This window comes from Macaca mulatta, chromosome X (assembly GCF_049350105.2).
Source record: "Macaca mulatta isolate MMU2019108-1 chromosome X, T2T-MMU8v2.0, whole genome shotgun sequence".
Classification (NCBI taxonomy): domain Eukaryota; kingdom Metazoa; phylum Chordata; class Mammalia; order Primates; family Cercopithecidae; genus Macaca; species Macaca mulatta.
Genome location: NC_133426.1, coordinates 265,771 through 286,045, shown reverse-complemented (window position 1 = coordinate 286,045; position 20,275 = coordinate 265,771). Strand labels below are relative to the sequence as shown.

The 20,275-nt window shown below is 55.1% G+C and overlaps 2 protein-coding genes and 1 long non-coding RNA gene across 4 annotated transcripts in view; 1 reads left to right on the top strand and 2 right to left on the bottom strand.

The window, feature by feature from the left end:
• Nucleotides 1-225: 225 nt before the first annotated feature.
• LOC144338794 (protein GVQW1-like) lies at nucleotides 226-4,101 on the bottom strand. The gene is made up of 4 exons (XM_077989495.1): nucleotides 4,026-4,101; nucleotides 3,096-3,219; nucleotides 1,384-1,421; nucleotides 226-1,038 (listed from the first exon to the last, which is right to left on the bottom strand). Exons 1-4 carry the CDS (start codon nucleotides 4,099-4,101, stop codon nucleotides 911-913), a joined length of 366 nt encoding a protein of 121 aa, XP_077845621.1. The 3' UTR covers nucleotides 226-910.
• Nucleotides 4,102-13,493: 9,392 nt separating this feature from the next.
• On the bottom strand, nucleotides 13,494-16,614 carry LOC144338442 (uncharacterized). The gene is made up of 2 exons (XR_013412611.1): nucleotides 16,478-16,614; nucleotides 13,494-15,350 (listed from the first exon to the last, which is right to left on the bottom strand). It is a non-coding gene; the product is annotated as an uncharacterized LOC144338442 (long non-coding RNA).
• A 130-nt stretch (nucleotides 16,615-16,744) lies between these two features.
• LOC114669841 (serine/threonine-protein phosphatase 2A regulatory subunit B'' subunit beta) overlaps nucleotides 16,745-20,275 on the top strand; it is a 38,999-nt gene continuing 35,468 nt past the window's right edge. The window contains exon 1 of one of the 2 annotated variants that reach the window (XM_077987986.1): nucleotides 16,745-17,387. In XM_077987986.1, coding sequence (XP_077844112.1) covers nucleotides 17,064-17,387 — 324 coding nt within the window. In that variant the 5' untranslated portion in view covers nucleotides 16,745-17,063. Of the gene's footprint in view, nucleotides 17,388-19,143; nucleotides 19,571-20,275 lie in introns of those variants that run through there. The other variant, XM_077987989.1, reaches the window with a different exon arrangement.

The window sequence follows — 20,275 nt, the reverse complement described above, 5'->3', positions numbered from 1 at the left end:
GAGTGCGGTGGCCGGATCTCGGCTCACGGCAACCTCGGCCTCCCGGGTTCCAGTGATTCTCCTGCCTCAGCCTCCCGAGTAGCTGGGACGACAGGCACCTGCCCCCACGCCCGGCTAATTTTGTATTTTCAGTAGAGACGGGGTTTCACCATGTTGGTCGGGCTGGTCTCAAACTCCCGACCTCAGGTGATCCGCCCGCCTCGGCCTCCCAAAGTGCTGGGATGACAGGCGTGAGCCACTGCATCCATCCTGATATCTTTATTTTTTATTTTTTTATTGTATTTTATTGATTGATTGATGGATGGAGATACAGTTTTGCTCTTGCCGCCCAGGCTGGAATGCAGTGGCTCTACGTCAGCTCACCTCAACCTCCACCTCTCGGGTTCAAGTGATTCTCCTGCCTCAGCCTCCCGAGGAGCTGGGATGACAGATGCCGGCCACCACGCCCGGCTAAGTTTTGTATTTTTAGTAGAGACGGGGTTTCACCATGTTGGTCGGGCTGGTCTCAAACTCCTGACCTCAGGTGATCCACCCGCCTCGGCCTCCCAAAGTGCCGGGATGACAGGTGCGAGCCGCCGTGCCCAGCCTTGTTTTTATTATTTTTGAGGTGGTATCTTGCTCTGTCACCTGGGCTGGAGTCCGGTGGTGAGATCATGGCTCATGCCGGCCTCCAGCTCCTGGGCTAAAGTGATCCTCCTGCCTCAGCCTCCTCAGGAGCCGGGGGGGCGACAGGCACCCACGTCACTAGGCCCAGCTAATGTATCTTTTATTATTTTTAGAGACATGGTCTCGTTATGTGACCCAGGCTGGGGGACACTCAGACTCCTGGTCTCTGGAGATCCTCGTGCCTCGGCCTCCCAAAGTGCTGGGATTGCGGGTGTGAGCTACTGCGCCCGGCCCAAAACAAAATTTAGACTGCAAGAGAAGCACGGTGGCTCACGCCTGTCATCCCAGCACTTTGGGAGGCCGAGGCAGGTGGATCACCTGAGGTCGGGAGTTCGAGACCAGCCCGGCCAACATGAAGAAACCCCGTCTCTACTAAAAATAATAAAATGAGCCGGGCGTGGTGGCAGGTGCCTGTCATTCCAGCTACTCAGGAGGCTGAGGCAGGAGAATGGCTTGAACCCGGGAGGCGGAGGTTGCAGTGAGCCGAGATCACACCACTGTGCTCCAGCCTGGGAGACAGAGTAAGACAGACGCCCTCTCAAAAGAGGAGAGGGGAGAGGAGGGGAAGGGAGGGAGCTGCTCATAAGAAAAATAGAGGGGCCGGGCGCGGTGGCTCACACCTGTCATCCCAGCACTTTGGGAGGCCGAGGTGGGTAGATCACCTGAGGTCAGGAGTTCGAGACCAGCCTGACCAACACGGTGAAACCCCGTCTCTACTAAAAATACAAAAATTAGCCGGGCGTGGTGGCGGGTGCCTGTTATCCCAGCTACTCAGGAGGCTGAGGCAGGAGAATCACTTGAACCGGGAGGCGGAGGCTGCAGTGAGCCGAGATCGGGCCACCGCCCTCCAGCCTGCAAGACAGAGCGAGACTCCATCTCAAAAAAATAAAATAAAATAAAAGTTCCGCGGGGAGACGAGCCAGAACGTGTATATTCCCAACCGTTCTCTAGAGACCGAGGCTGTTTGTGCCGCGACGCTTCTCAAAGTTTTCTCGAACTCATTTATTTTTTTCCTTTATCGCGTTCCAGAATTTTCTGCCAGGAGCCTGTATTGCCTTTCATTTGCCAGCAGCAGATGGGAGCCCTTTTTTTTTTTAATTTTTAAAATCGAACCGCCGGTTTCTTTCTGTCTCTGTCAGGAGGATATGCTCCTGTCTTTGTCAGGAGGATATGCTACGGTGACCAATCCCAGCGCCACACGGACCCCGTTTTGTGGGGACACCCGTGGGCAGAGCGGGTGAGACAGGAGGGTAGAAGGTGTCCTCCGTCCTGCGGTGGGCGCGGCGCCTCGGGCTGGGTCAGGGAGCAGGTGCTGCCACGCAATGCCCTGATTATTCTATTCCGTGGCACAGCTGTGGGCAGGACCCCCTCACGCAGGTGGGCCCCAGGTGAGCAGCCCCAGGTAAACCACACCCTGCCTCACTTGGCAAGCACGCTGGGGAGGTGACCCCACCCGCAGGTCACAGGCGCGGCCGTTCTTACGGGAAGCCCGGAGCGTCCTGTGTGGTGAGGTGGCCTGGAAGGCGGTGGGAGGGATTAGCCCGTCCGGGCGTCTGCTGCTGTGGCCTGACGTCGGCTCCCGGCAAACACAAGTGGGTTTCTGAGACGCAGACCCTGTGATGTGGGAGCCGGGCGCCCGGGCTGTGCGGACGTTTCTCGGTAATATTTGTCCAGAAGCGAAGATTGAAACTCTTGGCTGCAGACTGTGAGGCCACTGTAGACAGACCACGGATTCCGGCCGCGGGGAACGTGGCAATTAGCAGGATTTATGATGTTTGCACGGCTCCCAGGGGCGGGATCCTGCTGGAGGCGGCCCTGGGCAGGAGCGTGGGGTCCAGACCGTGTCTCCAGCCCGGCTTCAGATCAGGCCACGTGCTGTCCGGGCGGACCCGTTGTCAGAGATCCTCGCCCGGAGATGTTACGGTTACAGGAACACGCTAGGCCGGGTGCGGGGGGCTCACACACCCTTTGGAATCCCAGCACTTTGGGAAGCCGAGGCGGGTGGATTGCTTGAGGTCGGGAGTTCAAGACCAGCCTCGTGTCTGGTAGAGACGGCGAAACCCTGTGTCTACTAAAAACACAAAAATTAGCTGGGCGTGGTGGCGGCTCATGCCTGGAGTCCCAGCTACTCGGGAGGCTGAGGCAGGAGAATCGCTTGAACCCGGGAGGCGGAGGTTGCAGTGACCAGAGATTGGGCCACTGCCCTCTAGCCTGGGTGACAGAGACTCTGTCTCAGAGAAAAAAAAAAGGAATAAATTAATAATGTTTACCGGCCGGGCTCAATGGCTCACGCCTGTCATCCCAGCACTTTGGGAGGCCGAGGCGGGTGGATCACCTGAGGTCGGGAATTTGAGACCAGCCTGGCCAACATGGAGAAACCCCGTCTCTACTAAAAAAATACAAAATTAGCCAGGTGTGGTGGCAGGCACCTGTCATCCCAGCTACTCGGGAGGCTGAGGCAGGAGAATCGCTTGAACCCGGGAGGCGGAGGTTGAGGTGAGCCGAGATCGCACCACTGTACTCCAGCCTGGGTAACGAGAGTGAAACTCAAGTCTTAAAAAAAGAAAACAAAAGTATTTACTAAACAGACTGAGACTTGGGAGTGTCCTAATTAAAATTATTAATTAATAATTTATAATAATAAATTAATAATTTATTCTAACATATATAATATATATATATAGGCATTTCTAATTTTGCGCTAAACATAATACTAATTCTTGGCCGGGCGCAGCGGCTCACGCCTGTAATCCCAGCACTTTGGGAGGCCGAGACGGGTGGATCAGGAAGTCAGGAGATCGAGACCAGCCTGGCTAACACGGTGAAACCCCGTCTCTACTGAAAATACAAAAAACTAGCCGGGCGAGGTGGCGGCGCCTGTGGTCCCAGCTACTCCGGAGGCTGAGGCAGGAGAATGGCGTGAACCCGGGAGGCAGAGGTTGCAGTGAGCTGAGATCCGGCCACTGCACTCCAGCCTGGGCCACAGAGCGAGACTCCGTCTCAAAAACAAAGAAACAAACAAACAAAAAATGTCGCAAAAGGTGAATTCTAGGTTCTGCCCGTGTTACGTACCGCGGTAAACGGACAGGAGAACAAGACTGGGACAGCATTCATCGGCCACAATGTGAAAACCAGGCCTTCATCCGTTTTTTATCATGAATTTCAGACGGTCAGTCAGGGCAACTCCAGAAGCAGGTATTTGGCTGAAGAGCCGCGTGAGTCCACGCCACCTGGGGTGCTCGGATGGTTAATTGCTAAATAATTAGAGAAAATTGGTGACTTCTCTCATCTCTCTTTCATCTTTCATCTGCGGCTAATGAGAATTCTGCAGCTCGGAGGGTGAACGTTAAAATCCAGACACGCTTCCGGTTCTATTCTAATGATGTTCCGGACGCCGCGGCCCAGGCACAAAGCAAGCTGACTGTTTTGTACCATTTGGACTTTTTTTTTTTTTTTCTAAATGTCATAAGGGAACTTTAATTCCTTTTAATTAAACGTCTTTAAAAGCCCATCCCCTTTAGTCTTTCAGCTCCTCTGCTTGGGCTGCTCCCACGCTGTGCAATGTCCTTCCGTTCTCCATAAATCCCCTCATTCCTTCCTTGCAAAAAAAATAAAAAATAAAACAGGGCCAGGCGCGGTGGCTCAAGCCTGTCATCCCAGCACTTTGGGAGGCCGAGGCGGGCAGATCACGAGGTCAGGAGATGGAGACCATCCTGGCTAACATGGTGAAACCCCGTCTCTACTAAAAATACAAAAATTAGCCGGGCGAGGTGGCACGCACCTGTCATCCCAGCTACTCAGGAGGCTGAGGCAGGAGAATCGCTTGAACCCGGGAGCGGAGGTTGCAGTGAGCCGAGATGGCGCCACCGCACTCCAACCTGGACATCAGGAGCGAAACTCTGTCTCAAAACTAATAATAATAAAATAATTTTTAAAATAGGCCGGGCGCGGTGGCTCACGCCTGAAACCCCAGCACTTTGGGAGGCCGAGGCTGGTGGATCACCTGAGGTCAGGAGTTCGAGACCAGCGTGGCCAACACGTCGAGACCCCGTCTCCACTAAAAATACAAAAATTAGCCAGGCATGGTGTGGGCACCTGTCACCCCAGCTACTCAGGAGGCTGAGGCAGGAGAATTGCTTGAACCCGGGAGGCGGAGGTGGCAGTGAGCTGAGATCGCACCACTGCACTCCAGCCTGGGCCACAGAGCAAGACTCCCTCTCAAAAAACAAAACAAAACAAAATAAAAATTGGCTGGGCGTGGTGGCAGGTGCCTGGAATCCCAGCTACTCAGGAGGCTGAGGCAGGAGAATCACTCGAACCCAGGAGACTGAGGTTGTGGTGAGCTGAGACTGCACCACTGCACTCCAGCCTGGGCGACAAGAGCGAAACTCGGTCTCAAAAACAAGAATCATCATCATCAAATAAATAAAAAATAAAAGGAGCCATTTCCCCTGCAATGGGTGTGACATGCTTCTCAGCATGACTGTGGGCAGCAGCCGGCCCTTGCCCTGCAGTCCAGCTGCACCTGCTCCTGCCCCGGCCCCGGCTGACCGAGCTCTGTTTGTGTGTCCCCCGTTATCACCCAGCAACGGAGACCTAATCACGGCTGAGCCGCACAGACAAGGGCCTCCGGGTGGCAACCACACAAGTCCTCCTTCTGCAGAGAAAAAGACCTAAGTCCCGGGGATTGGGGTTCTCCTCTGCTCTGCACCCCACACCCCACCCCCCGAGGTCTCCGGCAGCACCGAGCTCGGCCGTGGGCCCCGGAGGAAGGAGGGAGACGCTGTGTCAAGGTTCCCCGCGGGTGGCACCCAGCGCCCTTCTCATTCGGAAGGTGGCACATTCCCCAGGCCTGAGGTCATGCTGGCTACGAGGGGGCCTGGCTCGTTTTTTGGAAGGGCAGGCACTGTGGAGGCTGTGGGGCTCCCGGCTTCTCCCCAGCTTCCTTCCTCCCCGACCAGCCCAGCGGAAAAGCAAAATTCCTCCTGCAGACCTCAGAGCTCCAGCATCTCCGGCATCCAACCGCCCCGGGCCTCTGCAAGCCGCCCTGACCGCAGATGCCAAGCGGGATGTCTAAATCGGGCGCGTGCATTCCTGCCGCGCGGCGTGACCCCCGGTGAATCCCTGGCAGGGGGCGGCTGTCCTGGTCGTGGAATGTGTGGACGGAATGTTGGGGCCAGGAGAGCTGTTGAAAGCTCGTCCCCGGCGCCCACCCAGACTCTGAGACTATTTCCAGGATGGGGGAGCGGACACGGCCCCTTTCGGCCCTCGGAATTCCTGGCGGGGCTGCCCAGCTGGCTTTGCAGAGCGGCAGAGCCACAGCTGTGCTTTCCTGGGTGCTCTCTCCATTCTTATTTAAATCTCGCGGATCTAAAAGAAAAACCCTTTTCTATCTTCCTCTAGGAGGCTTGAGACTCTGTGCCTAGCGGGTCCGTGGTCCCCCAGCTCTATTTTCACAGAGCATTGATTTTTTTATTTTTATTTTTTTAGACAGAGTCTCGTTGTCGCCCAGGCTGGAGTGCAGTGGATCTCGGCTCACTGCAATCTCCGCCTCCCGGGTTCAAGCGATTCTCCTGCCTCAGCCTCCCGAGTAGCTGGGATTGGAGGCACCTGCCACCACAGCCGGCTAAATTTTGTATTTTTCATAGAGATGGGGTTTCACCATGTTGGCCAGACCGGTCTCGAACTCCTGACCTCAGGTGATCCACGTAGCACAGCCTCCCAAGCTGCTGGGACCACAGGCAGAGAACACCACGTCTGGATAATGGTTTTTTTTTTTTTTTTTTTGTAGAAATGCACATTTTGGATTCGGATATTTTTCAACTCAGGATGAGTGTATCAGAATGTCACCCGTCATAAGCCGAACAGCACCTGTAATATAGTAAATATAACTCATATTGTCTTATAGTATATAATACTGAATTATACGTTTATATAATATGCAATGTGTTGTATTCTGTTTTTCTGAGACAAAGTCTCACTTTGTTGACCAGGCTGGAGTGCGATGGCACCATCTCAGCTCACTGCTACCTCCGCCTCCCGGGTTCAAGCGATTCTCCCACATCAGCCTCCAGGTAGCTGGGATTACAGGCGCCCGACACCACGCCCGGCTAATTTTTGCATTTTTTTTTTTTTTCAGATGGAGTCTCGCTCTGACACCCAGGCTGGAGTGCAATGGCACAATCTCATCTCACTGCAACCTTCGCCTCCCAGGTTCAAGCAATTCTCCTGCCTCAGTCTCCCAAGTAGCTGGGATTACAGGTGCACATCATCAAACTTGGCTAATTTTTTTTTTGTATTTTTTAGTAGAGATGAGGTTTTGCCATACGGGCAAGGGCTGGTCTGGAACTCCTGGGCTCACGCAATCCACCAGCCTCGGCCTCCCAAAGTGCTGGAATTACAGGCAAGAGCCTCTACGAAAAATTTAAAAATAAAATTAGCCGAGGATGGTGGCTCACGCCCATAGTCCCAACCACTCAGGAGGCCGATATGGGAGCATCGTTTGAGGCCAGGAGTTCGAAACCAGCCTGGACAATATAGCAAGACCCTCATCTCTCCAAAAAAAAAAAATTAAAATTAGCCCGGCATGACGGCATACACCTGTAGTCCCAGCAACTCAGGAGGCTGACACGGGAGACTCAGTGGAGCCCGCGGGGTTGAACCTGGGCAACAGAGCAAGACCTCAGCTGAAAAAAATAAAAGTTTGATGCCGACAGGATTTTTTTATCCAGGTGTGGTGCCTGAGCCCAGGAGGCGGAGGTTGCAGTGAGCCGAGATCATGTCATTGCACTCCAGCCTGGGAGACACAGCGTGATTCTGTCTCAATAAAATAAAAAAATAAATAAAATGGGCCGGGTGTAGTGGCTCACGCCTGTAATCCCAGCACTTTGGGAGGCCGAGACGGGCGGATCACGAGGTCAGGAGATCGAGACCATCCTGGCGAACACGGTGAAACCCCGTCTCTACTAAAAATACAAAAAACTAGCCGGGCGCGGTGGCGGGCGCCTGTAGTCCCAGCTACTCGGGAGGCTGAGGCAGGAGAATGGCGTGAACCCGGGAGCCGGAGCTTGCAGTGAGCCGAGATCGGGCCACTGCACTCCAGCCTGGGCGGCAGAGCAAGACTCCGTCTCAAAAAATAATACTAATAAATAAAATCAAAGTGAGTCAGAAAGGAATCTGGAATTGATAATCCACTTTCTGTAACCCAGTTCTGACTCTACCATGTGCCCCGTGGTTAGAAAAGTTCTCAAACTGGAGACCAAGGCCTATCTTGACGCATTTGTCTCACCAACAACTGCGGGGGACGTGGGATTTGGGGGACGTCCTGTCTCTGCCACTCAAGGTGCTGTGTTCAAACTGGTCCCAACGCCACAAACGCTTCGAGAAGGGCACGACCTTCTCCTCACCACCAACATCCACTCTATCCCATCTGCCACTGTGGCTATGCCCAGTAGCTGGGATTCCAGGCACGCAGCACCACGCCTGGCTAATTTTTTGTATTCTCTGTCGAGATGGGGTCTCATCATTTCTACACTATTTCCAAATAAGGTGCATAAAATCGTGCGTTTCTGGCCGGGGGCGGTGGCTCAGGCCTGTCATCCTGGCATTTTGGGAGGCCGAGGCGGGCGGGTGACCTGAAGTCAGGAGTTCGAGACCAGCCTGGCCAACGCTATAGGTGTGAGCCACCGGCCCTGGCGTGGGACCCTATTTGGAAACAGCATAGACATGAAATGAAACCCCATCTCTTTTTTTTGAGACGGAGTCTTGCTCTGTCGCCCAGGCTGGAGTGCAGTGGCCGGATCTCAGCTCACTGCAAGCTCCGCCTCCCGGGTTCACGCCATTCTCCTGCCTCAGCCTCCCGAGTAGCTGGGACTACAGGCGCCCGCCGCCTCGCCCGGCTAATTTTTTTTTGTATTTTTTAGTAGAGACGGGGTTTCTCGATCTCCTGACCTCGTGATCCGCCCGTCTCGGCCTCCCAAAGTGCTGGGATGACAGGCGTGAGCCACCGCGCCCGGCCGACACCCCATCTCTAGAAAGAATACAAAAAATTAGCTGGGTGTGCTGGTGGGTGCCTGGAATCCCAGCTACTGGGGAGGCTGAGGCAGGAGAATCGCTTGAACCCGGGAGGCGGAGCTTGCAGTGAGCCGAGCTCGCACCACTGCACTCCAGCCTGGGGGACAGAGCGAGACTCTGTCTCAAAAAAAAAAAAAGTGTGTTTCTGCACGGAAATGCCTGACAGAGCCTTGAAGGTGGGGATTAAGAGTGAATCGCATTCCTGGGATTCTGGAACCAGAAAGTCACGGCAGCACTAACGCCGCGCGTGGCCGAGGCTTCCTGAAATCTGCTGCTCCCTGACCTCTGGGGCACGAAGAGGAGGCCTGAAAATAACCGGAACGGCTCCCGGACGGCAGCTGTTCTCCCCGGAGGCGTCCCTTCCACACAGGCTCCTTCGGAAGACAAAGACGGCAGATGGTGCCCGCCCAGCGAGCCCACGGCCTCCTCAGTCCTGGAGGGTGTGTGTGTGCGGGGGGCGGGGGCAGGCGGAGACGGCCGTGGTGTCTGGGGCAGCCTCCTCCGGCCGCTTCTCAGCAAGTCCCTCCGACCACGTCCGGATTTTCTGCTCACACCCAGTGCATTCGCTGTTGCAGTGACAGGGGGGTTGCCAGGGAGTAAAGTGACCACACATCGGCAGCTTAAAGCAACAGGAATCCATCCTGTCCTTGTCCTGGACGTATTATGAGTCTGAGATGAAGGTGTCTCAGGGTCACACTCCTTCCAGAGCCTCTAGGGGAGGCTCCTTCCTGCCTCTCCCAGCTCCCGGGGGCTCCAGGCGTCCCTGGGCTTGTGGCCCCATCACTCCAGTCTCTGCCTCCGTCTCCACGTGGCCGCCTCCTCTGTGTCTGTGTCTCCTCTTCTGTCTCTTACAAGGACACCTGCCATTGCATTTAGGGCCCAGCCTAATCCAGGACGATGTCATCTCCAGATCCTTAACTCATTACATCTGCAAGATTCGTTATTTCCAAATAACATCTCATTCCAGGTTCTGGGCTCTAGTACACGGACATATCTTTTCAGGGTCTGCACTTCAACCCATTACAACTGGACCCAGTTTCCTCCGGAGGCTCTAGGGGAGGCTCCTTCCTGCCTCTCCCAGCTCCCGGGGGCTCCAGGCGTCCCTGGGCTTGTGGCCGCATCACTCCAGTCTCTGCCTCCGTCTCCACGTGGCCTCCTCCTCTGTGTCTGTGTCTCCTCTTCTGTGTCTCAGAGGGACACCTGTCATTGGATTCAGGACCGGTCCCACTCCAGGACGATCTCATCTCCAGGTCCTTCAGTTAATCACATCTGCAAGGACGCTATTTCCAAATAAGAAGCCAGGCCGTGGGCGGTGGCTCACACCTGTCATCCCAGCACTTTGAGAGGCCGAGGCGGACAGTTCCCTTGAGGTCAGCAGTTCGAGACCAGCCTGGCCAACGTGGCGAAACCCCGTCTCCACTAAAAATACAAAAATTAGCCGGGCGTGGTGGCAGGTGCCTGTCATCCCAGCTACTCGGGAGGCTGAGGCAAGAGAATCGCTTGAACCCGGGAGGCGGTGTTTGCGGTGAGCTGAGATTGCATCATTACACTCCAGCCTGGGTGACAGAGCAAAAACTACGTCTCAAAAAAAGAAGAAAAAAAAGAGAGAGAGAGAGAGGAAAGAAAATGCCGTCTGCGGGTCCTTTGCAAACATTTCCTCCCAAAAGTCTCCTAGAATATGACAAAAGGCCACCGAGAATCTGGGTCCACTCGTCCCAGGCTCACAATCTTTTCATTTCTGGCCGCCGATTCCCAGGCTTGACACGGTCCCACCCCCGGTTCTGAGCCCCGTCCGCACCCTGGAAGTCACAAGCCTCATCTTACAGGCTGGCGACGGCCGTGTCGGCCGGGATGGGCTTCTGATCCTCCATCACCTCCAAAGATTTAATCTTCCCCTTTTCTAAATTCATCTTAGGCGATCGTTGTCAGGTGCACCCGGCCCAGCAGCTTCTGACAAGGCGACCTCACTGGTCCCCGGAATCTCCTCGACTTCATGTAAACAGCGGCACGTGGCGGCCGCCTCTGGCCCTCGGCCCCGCATCCGGTCGCCCGGTCTCGCTTCCATTAATTCTTCATTGGTGACCACACGACGTTTTTTTTTTTTTCTCCTTTTAAACGGAGATGTGATGAGTAAGGGAATCAGAGAAGGCCGGGGCCCTCGCCATGCAAGGCACATTTCGGCCCCCGATAGAATACTGAATGGCCTTCATTATTTCTTCCAGTAGCGGACGTCTGATGGCTGGAGCCGTGGTATTTCCACACGCCATCCATCACCGCGGCCGCGGCGGCACGCTGAATATTCCGACTAAATTGGAACGTGTTCCCTGTGAATAAGGGATTTCATTCAACCCTGGAAGATACACCGTCTCCGGGGAGAGGAAACTGAGTTGAAGGTTTTGCTGAAGATCGTATTATCAAAACACAGAGTTTCTTTTCCTCGTCGTCAAAACCTGACACACGGCCGTGGGGGACCGACAGGCCAGCAGAGAATTCAATTAGAGATGAAAACGGAAATCGGGCCTTTTCCCACTTACCTTTTATTTTGCCAAGCAAGTGGCGGCGGAGGCCGCTCGGGACAAAAGCGGGGGCTCGTGTGAAGGGTTCCTGGTTTCTGGAAGATGGATGAGGACACGGCCTGAAGCAGTTACGAAGAGGCAGGAATGTACCTTCACGGGCACGGTCTCTCCGGGGAGCTCATGAAAAGCCCCACAGCTTGCTCACGTCCCTGGGAACTCTGACACACAGCACCCTTTCCGTCCTGCCTTTCGCAGGTTTGGCAGGAGGCATCCGTCAGAGTGCCTGGCCTCCTCCTGACACAGTTACGGTCCTTTTTTTTTTTTTTTTTGGAGGGAGTCTCGCTCTGTCGCCCAGGCCGGAGTGCGGTGGCGCCATCTCGGCTCACTGCAACCTCCGCCCCCACCGGGTTCAAGCCATTCTCCTGCCTCAGCCTCCCGGGTACCTGGGATTACAGGTGCCCGCCACCACATCCGGCTAATTTTTGCATTTTTTTTTTCTTTTTTTTTTTTTTTTTTTTTTTTTTTAAGACAGAGTCTCGCTCTGTCGCCCGGGCTGGAGTACAGTGGCCGGATCTCAGCTCACTGCAAGCTCCGCCTCCCGGGTTCACGCCATTCTCCTGCCTCAGCCTCCCGAGTAGCTGGGACTACAAGCACCCACCACCTCGCCCGGCTAGTTTTTTGTATTTTTTTAGTAGAGACGGGGTTTCACCGTGTTAGCCAGGATGATCTCGATCTCCTGACCTCGTGATCCGCCCGTCTCGGCCTCCCAAAGTGTTGGGATGACAGGCGTGAGCCACCGCGCCCGGCCTTTTTTCTTTTTCCTGAGACAGAGTCTCGCTCTGTCGCCCAGGCTGGAGTGCAGTGGCGCGATCTCGGCTCACTGCAAGCTCCGCCTCCCGGGTTTACGCCATTCTCCTGCCTCAGCCTCCCGAGTAGCTGGGACCACAGGCGCCCGGCACCTCGCCCGGCTAGTTTTTTGTATTTTTAGTAGCGACGGGGTTTCACCGTGTTGACCAGGCTGGTCTCGATCTCCTGACCTTGTGATCCGCCTGCCTCAGCCTCCCAAAGTGCTGGGATTACAGGCGTGAGCCACCGCGCCCGGCCTAATTTTTGCATTTTTAATACAGACGGGGTTTCACCATATTGGCCAAGCTGGTCTCGAACTCCTGACCTTGTGATCCGCCCACCTCGGCCTCCCAAAGCGCTGGGATTACAGGTGTGACCACAGCACTCTGGGAGGCCAAGGCAGGAGGATCGCTTGGGGTCAGGAGTTTGAGACAAGCCTGGGCAACAAAGCAAGACGCCCACCTCTACAAAAAGATGCAAAAATTAGCCAGGTGTGGTGGCACATACCTGTGTTCCCAGCCACTTGGAGGGTGAGGTGGGAGGGTTGCTTGAGCCTGGGAGGTTGAGGCTACAGAGAACTATGATCACACCACTGCACTCCAGCCTGGGCGACAGACAGAGCAAGACCCTGTCTCAAAAATAAATAAATAAAGGCCGGGCGCGGTGGCTCACGCCTGTCATCCCAGCACTTTGAGAGGCTGAGGCGGGCGGATCACGAGGTCAGGAGATCGAGACCATCCTGGCTAACACGGTGAAACCCCGTCTCTACTAAAAATATAAAAAATTAGCCGGGTGAGGTGGTGGTTGCCTGTAGTCCCAGCTACTTGGGAGGCTGAGGCAGGAGAATGGCGTGAACCTGGGAGGCAGAAATTGGATCGAGCTGAGATCGCGCCACTGCACTCCAGCCTGGGCGACAGAGCGAGACTCTGTCTCCAAAATAAAAAATAAAAAACAGAGAAAAAGAAAAGAACCTTCACACAAAACTCATAGCTACTTTGAGAGAAAACTGACTTTACATCAAACTTACATGCATTTGTGGCTGCTTTGGAGTCAACTGACAGAAACAGAGATTATTTGTTTGTTTTGTTTTATTTTTGAGACAGAGTCCCGCTCTGTCGCCCAGGCTGGACTGCAATGGCATGATCTCGGCTCACTGCAATCTCAGTCTCCCGGGTTCAAGGGATTCTCCTGCCTCAGCCTCCCGAGTAGCTGGGATGACCGGCATCTGCTACCACGCCTGGCTGACATTTGTATTTTTAGTAGAGACGGGGTTTCACCATGTTGGTCAGGCTGGTCTCGCTCTCCAGACCTCGTGATCCGCCCGCCTCGGCCTCCCAAAGTGCTGGGATGACAGGCGTGAGCCACCGCGCCCGGCCAGGATTTCTTTCTTTCTTTCTTTCTTTCTTTTTTTAAGTCATCATGCGGAATGCAAGCAGCAGATATAAACTTGATCCCTGTTTGACCTCTCACTGCATACGCCTAGCTGGGAGCTTTGGGCCAGCCCAGGACCAGGGAGATCCTACACCTGCCAGGCGCTTCCTCTGGGGCATCTCCAGGTCTGGAGCTTTAGCGTCCGATCAACCACCCAGGGCTGCGGTGCGAAGGCCGACTGATATCCAGAGCACGTCATGCAGGGGGTGAGTTTGCACTTCTGAGCAGCTGCAGGTGTGTGAACCTCACAACGTGGGGCCCTGTGGGCTGCAGAGGCTGTGGCCACACAGGAGACCCGGGCTCAGGTGGGTGAAGGGAGGAGCTGCTCTCCCTCTACAACCGTCGTGGCTCCCACCTTCCTCACCCCCCAAGGAAGCTCCGGGATCTTCCTCTCTACTCTTCCCTCCCCGTTCTCGCTTTTTATTTTTACTTATTTTTTTGAGATGGAGTCTCGCTCTGTCGCCCAGGCTGGACTGCAGTGGCACGATGCCGGCTCACCGCAACCTCCGCCTCCCGGGTTCAAGCGATTCTCCCGCCTCAGCCTCCCAAGTAGCTAGGATGACGAGCACCCGCCATCATGCCCAAGTAATTTTTGTAGATACGGGGTTTCACCCTGTTGGTCAGGCTGGCCTCGAACTCCTGACCTCAGGCGTTCCCCCGGCACCTCGGCCTCCCAAAGTGCTGGGATGACAGGTGTGAGCCACCACGTCTGGTTGCTTTTTAAAAATTAATGCTTTTAAGGACAGGGTCTTTCACTCCTGCCTAGGCTGGAAAGCGGTGGTGAGATCTCGGTTCACTGAATCCTCAACCTCCCAGGCTCAATCGATCTTCGCACCTCAGCCTCCCGAGTAGCTGGGACCACAGGTGCACACGACGATGTCCAGCTAACTTTTTTACATTTTCTTTAGAGATGGGGTCTTGCCATGTTGCCCAGGCTGGTCTTGACCTCCTGGGTTCAAACAATCCTCCTGCCTCGGCCTCCCAAAGTGCTGGGATGACAGGCGTGAGCCATTGCACCCGGCCTGCCCTCACCGTTGTCTCCCCAGGATGATTCCGCTGGCCACCCAGCAGCCCTGCAAGACGGACAGACCCAAACGGGCAGGGCGTCCATCCTGCTGTAGGGCAGCTTGGATAATTGGAGCTGGCCACATGCCAGCAAGCTCTGCACACCTCACGCCCTGCCAGCCTGGGGGCCCGACAGCACTTCTTTGTTCTCCCACAGCGGAGCCTGCGCCGAGGCCCCAGCGCACACTGAAGAAACATTCTGTTTCTGCCCTGAGTTTATTTCTGTCCTGTTGGCCCTGGGCCTCGCCACTGCGCCCCAGGACCCTGGCAGATAAAGCTCTCTTGTGCTAGCGTTGAAAGGAATCCTTTCCCCTCACAACCGCAGTGATGCCTCACACAGGGACTCAGTGAACACCACGTTTGTTCTTTGAAAAGATGCCTGTGTAGGAGACACACTCTAAACAGAGATCTGTATTAATATATCCACTTCCCCGTAGAAATCACGGCGTCTCGCGCACACACACACACACACACACGTGTGCTTCCCGGTTAGTCAAAATAAGTTCACAGAGTTCCTGCGTGATGCGGCTCTTCTGACCAAGAGCGCTCGGATTTTTATGTCCGGTCATGGAACACAACCTGAGATTGAAATCAGGACGGACGCAACACAAAACCGTCGTTGATGAGTGACTGACGCCGGGCGCGGTGGCTCACGCCTGGAATCCCAGGAGGCCAAGACAGAAGCAAAGGCAGGAGGGGGGCTTGAGGCCAGGAGTGTGAGACCAGCTTGGGCAACAGAGCCAGACCTTCTCCCTATCAACAACAAAATTAAAAATTAGCCAGGCATGGTGGCGTGTGCCTGTTGTCCCAGCTGCTTGGAAGGCTGAGGTTGGAGGATTGCTTGAGCCGGGAGATCAAGGCTGCACTGAGCTAAGACCGCAGCTTGGGTGACAGACCAAAACCCTGTCTCAAACGAACGAAAAGAGTTACTTAGGCCGGGCGTGGTAGCTCACGCCTGTAATCCCAGCACTTTGGGAGGCCGAGGCGTGTGGATCATTTGAGGTCAGGAGTGCGAGACCAGCCTGTCCGACATGGTGAAACCCCGTCTCTACCAAAAATACAAAAAATTAGCCAAGCGTGGTGACGGGCGCCTGTAATCCCAGCTGCTCAGGAGGCTGAGGCAGGAGGATCCCTTGAACCCAGGAGGCAGAGGCTGCAGTGAGCCAAGATCTCACCATTGCACTGCAGCCCGGGCAACAGAGCGAGGCTCCATCTCAATAAATAAATAAATACGTAAAACTCCAAAAAAGAGTTACTTATTGAGTCTAGCTGGATTGATGCAGCTCAGAAGTAGGAGACCCTGGCTCATAAAAGACCTTGAATTTACTCTAAAAGGGTGCAAACCCAGCTGAAACCCTATTTTGATAAAAACATGAATAAAAGGGGGGGGGGGAGACGTAAAGGAAAGAGGTGCATGTGTGCCAGAGAGAGGATAATGCAATGTCTTGATGGACACTGTTGAAAGCACAAACAAACACAACTGCTGGGTCAAGTTATTTAAAGAACTAACGTCACATCCCCGGACGTAGACGATTTTTGCAATTTTCAAAGCAGTGGACGCTCATCCCAGCGCTCCAACGTTTACAGGGGTCCAACGCCTCCAACCTGTCTTTACTGTCTGATAAGCAAAGCTAACAGAAACGGGGCCCTTTGGGTCCCACGGAGCCCGTTATATTGAAAAGTTGCATTTATTTTTCCCCCGCGCGCTCCCGCAGGCCGCACGCTGCTCGCTCCCGAGCTCGGCGGGCGCGCACCCCGCATGCTCGCTCGTTCCCGGTGCCTACCACTGCGCAGGCGCACTCCCGTCCCCCAGCCCCGCCCGCTCACACACTTTCCAGCCTCTGCCTCGCGCCCCGCGGGCAGGCACTGCGCATGCTCACCCGACCGGCCTCCCGAACGAAGCGCCTCCACCGCTACGCACGGCGCATGCTCCATGCGGAGGCTGCCCCTCCCCTCGCTCTGGCAGGGACGCATTGCGCATGCTCGCATCTCCGCCGCTCTAAGGCCGCCTCGCCGCCATGGGCCGCACCTCTTAAATTCCTAAACGCAGAAAGGGCTCGGGCGGGACGGCCGCCACAGCCCCTCCTCCGTCCTGACCGCAGCCGCTTGGCCCCACCAAAGCCTCCTGCAAAGGCTCCGAGGGCCGCGGTGCGCGCGGGGGCCAGCGGCGGCGTCGCCCGGTGATGACGTCGTCGCGATGACGCGGCGCAGTGACGTGAACGCGGGCGCCGTTGTTTGGGACGCGCCCGTTTTGAAGCTGCCCTGAGCGGCGCGGGCCGGACCGCGCCCCGTCCTCGGTCTCCCCGAACCCCGCGAGTCTGCGCAGTTCCCGAGGCGCGGGCCTTGTTCCCTGCGCCGCGCCCCCTCAGCAGGCGGGGCTCGCATCCCCCGGGTCCGTCCGGGCCGGACCGAAGCCCCCGGGGCGGGGTGCGGGCGTTCCGGGGCGCCCCGGGCCCAGCCCCCGCCATGCCGCCGGGCAAGGTCCTGCAGCCGGTGCTGAAGATGAAGGTGGACGAGCTGTTCCTGTACTGGCTCAGCGAGGCCGGCACGCAGCGGATGCTGCAGGACTGCCTGCGCCGGATCAAGGCGCCCGGGCGGGACCCGCCGACCGCGGGGGACGGGGAGCTGCCCGGGGTGTGGCCCGCAGCCCCGCTCGCCGCCCCCAGACCCGGCGGGCTCGACCTCGCGGCAACCCCCGGCCCGGGCCCCGCGCTGCCCCTGGGCGCCGCCTCCAGCCCCAGGAACGCGCCCCACGCTCGAGGCACCCGTAGATCCGCAGGGACGAGAGTAGTAAGTGACTCTTCCTTCTGCTAACACCTGCGCAGGTGGCTCTGGAAGCTTAGCGGACGCGTGGCTGCGCGGTGGAGGCAGGTGGGAGAGCGTCAGACCCCAAAACGGTTTCACATTGAGTCTGTTCCCCGCCCCGACCCGCCCCCCCACACACACACACACAGAAAGTTGCACCTGCTGAACATTCCGTCATTGACAGTTGTCAACCTAAATATCACACAATTTAGAAAGGTACAAAGGCTTTCTTCCTCTTTATTTGATGCTCTTCTATTCCATTCTCTTTATTTTATTTTAATTTAATTTAATTTTATCGTGAGACGGGGTCTTGCTCTGTCGCCCGGGCTGATGGCCCGATCTCGGCTCACCGCAACCTCCGCCTCCCGGGTTCAAGCGATTCTCCTGCCTCAGCCTCCCGAGGAGCTGGGATGACAGGCACCTGCCACGACGTCCGGCTCATTTTTGTATTTTTACTAGAGACGGGGTTTCACCATATTGGCCAGGCTGGTCTCGAACTCCTGACCTCAAGTGATCCGCCCGCGTCGGCCGCCCGAAGTGCTGGGATGACAGACGCGAGCCACGGCGCCCGGCCCCTTTTTTGTTTATTTGAAATTTTTTTGGAGATAGGGTCTTGTTCTGTCTCCTAGACTGGAGTGTGCAGTGGCACAAACAGCTGGACTTCCTGCCTCAGCCTCCCCAGTAGCTGGGATTACAGGCCTGCACCATCACGCCAGGCTAATTTTTGTGTTTTTTTGTTTGTTTTTGTTTTTAGACAGGAGGTCTTGCTATGTTACCCAGAGTACTGTATTTCTTAAACGTCATTTATTTCACAGAAGGTGATTATTCACTGCAGGTGAGACGCACAGCCTCCGGCTAATGTGCTTGTAATCTCAGCTAAGCCGGGAGGCTGAGGCAGGAGAATCACTAGAAGCTGGGAGGCTGAGGCTGCACTCTAGCCTGGGCAACAGAGCAAGACTCCATCTCGGAAAAAACAAAACAAAACTAAACTAAAAGCAAGCACCTGGGGGGAAGAAAAGATGAGACAGGAATTTATGCTCAGTGGGTTGGCCAAGTGTATGTATGCAAGAAGTTACAGGAAGCGCTATGGATTTTCACCAAGGGAGTCCTGACACATGGGTGTTGAACAAATATGCATGTTACCTACTCCCAAGTTGATATTGCAGTGGAGACTTAACATTTAAAGGCAGTATAGTTAGGCCCCCCCAGGTCAAAAGGTGAAGCAAGTTTGCAGCCCCTCTAAACCTGCCAGAACCAGTCCGTGGTAGGTGGTTATCAGGATAAAGTGATTGCAATCAGTCTCTTTTTTTTTTTTTTTTTGAGACGGAGTCTTGCTCTGTCGCCCAGGCTGGAGTTCAGTGGCACCATCTGGGCTCACTGCAAGCTCCGCCTCCCGGGTTTACGCCATTCTGCCTCAGCTTCCCGAGTAGCTGGGACTACAGGCGCCCACCGCCACCAAACCTGGCTATTTTTTTGTATTTTAGGTAGAGATGGGATTTCACCTTGTTAGGATGATCTCAATCTCTTGACCTCGTGATCTGCCCACATCGGCCTCCCAGGGTGCTGGGATGTGCCCGCCGACAGCAGTGTATTTTTAAAAATGCTTCCTGTCGTTTTATACTATGCAGTTTAAAGCAATAAAACATTGCTTCCAGATGTTTTAGACATACATATGGCTGGTGCGTCTTGTGGCCCGAGAATATGACGGAAGCCTGAAATACTCAGAATGTTCCCTTGGAACTTGTTTATACCATTTGAAATTTTTTCAGCTCAACACTAGCCTCCCATCAGCAGCACTAATAAGCATGTCACGCAGTGATTATTTATGTAGCACCATAGTTTTCCAGCCCCAATGGTCCAGCCTCTACTTGCTGAGGGAGAGGTGGGTGGCAATCCGAGGTGAGCTCCTTGGGTTCTAAATTCCTGGTGGTTGTCCGACGTGTTCTGATCGATCTAGAACGTTTTCCAAAAGTACGTGTGGATGAAAACGTGAACCAGAAATGGAGGCAGCTTGGAGACCGCCTGGCTCAGGCCCTCCCGATCCCGATCCAGGAGGGGACTCAGGGCCCCAGGACGCATCTCTTGAGCTCCGGCCCAATGTGCTCTCCCGGTTGCCGATGAGCTGCCATTTTGTCGTTAAACGTGTTGAATGACAGCCAGACACTAAGGTAAATGCTTGAATGTTGTGACTTTGCATGAATTCTCCTACGGCTGGGAATATCGACAGAAGGTCAGGTCTGTGCAAACAAGGCCATCTGGGTGCATGGGAAAAGATGATACATTCTGTACGTCGGGCAACAAGCCTCTAACAAGAGGAAATTAAGTTCCGAAGGTGTTCACAGCAGGGAGAGGTCGTTTCTCTCCTGGAGAAAGTTTTGAGGAGGAAGTGAGTAGCGGGACTTGGGAAATGCACTGAGTTTATTGGGTATGGGGGGGCAGGACCAAGGGAGGCCGCTCCAGGAGGGATGACAGGCAGAGTGTGAAAATGAGACCAGGCACAGTCGCTCATGCCTGTCATCCCAGCACTTTGGGAGGCTTAGGCGGGTGGATCACCTGAGGTCAGGAGTTCAAGACCAGCCTGGCCAACACGGTGAAACCCCATCTGCACCAAAAATACGAAAATGAGCCAGGCATGGTGGTGCGTGCCTGTAATCCCAGCTACTCAGGAGGCTGAGGTAGGAGAATCACTTGAACCCGGGAGGCAGAGGTTACAGTGAGCCGACATTACACCACTGCACCCCAGCCTGGACAACAGAGAGAGACTCTGTCTCAAAAAAAAGAAAAAGAAAAGAAAAAGGGTAAGATGTTCAGGTCGTGTTGAGCGACTGGAGTGGTCTAACGAGAGAAGCAGAAGGAAGGATGCGTGTGGATCA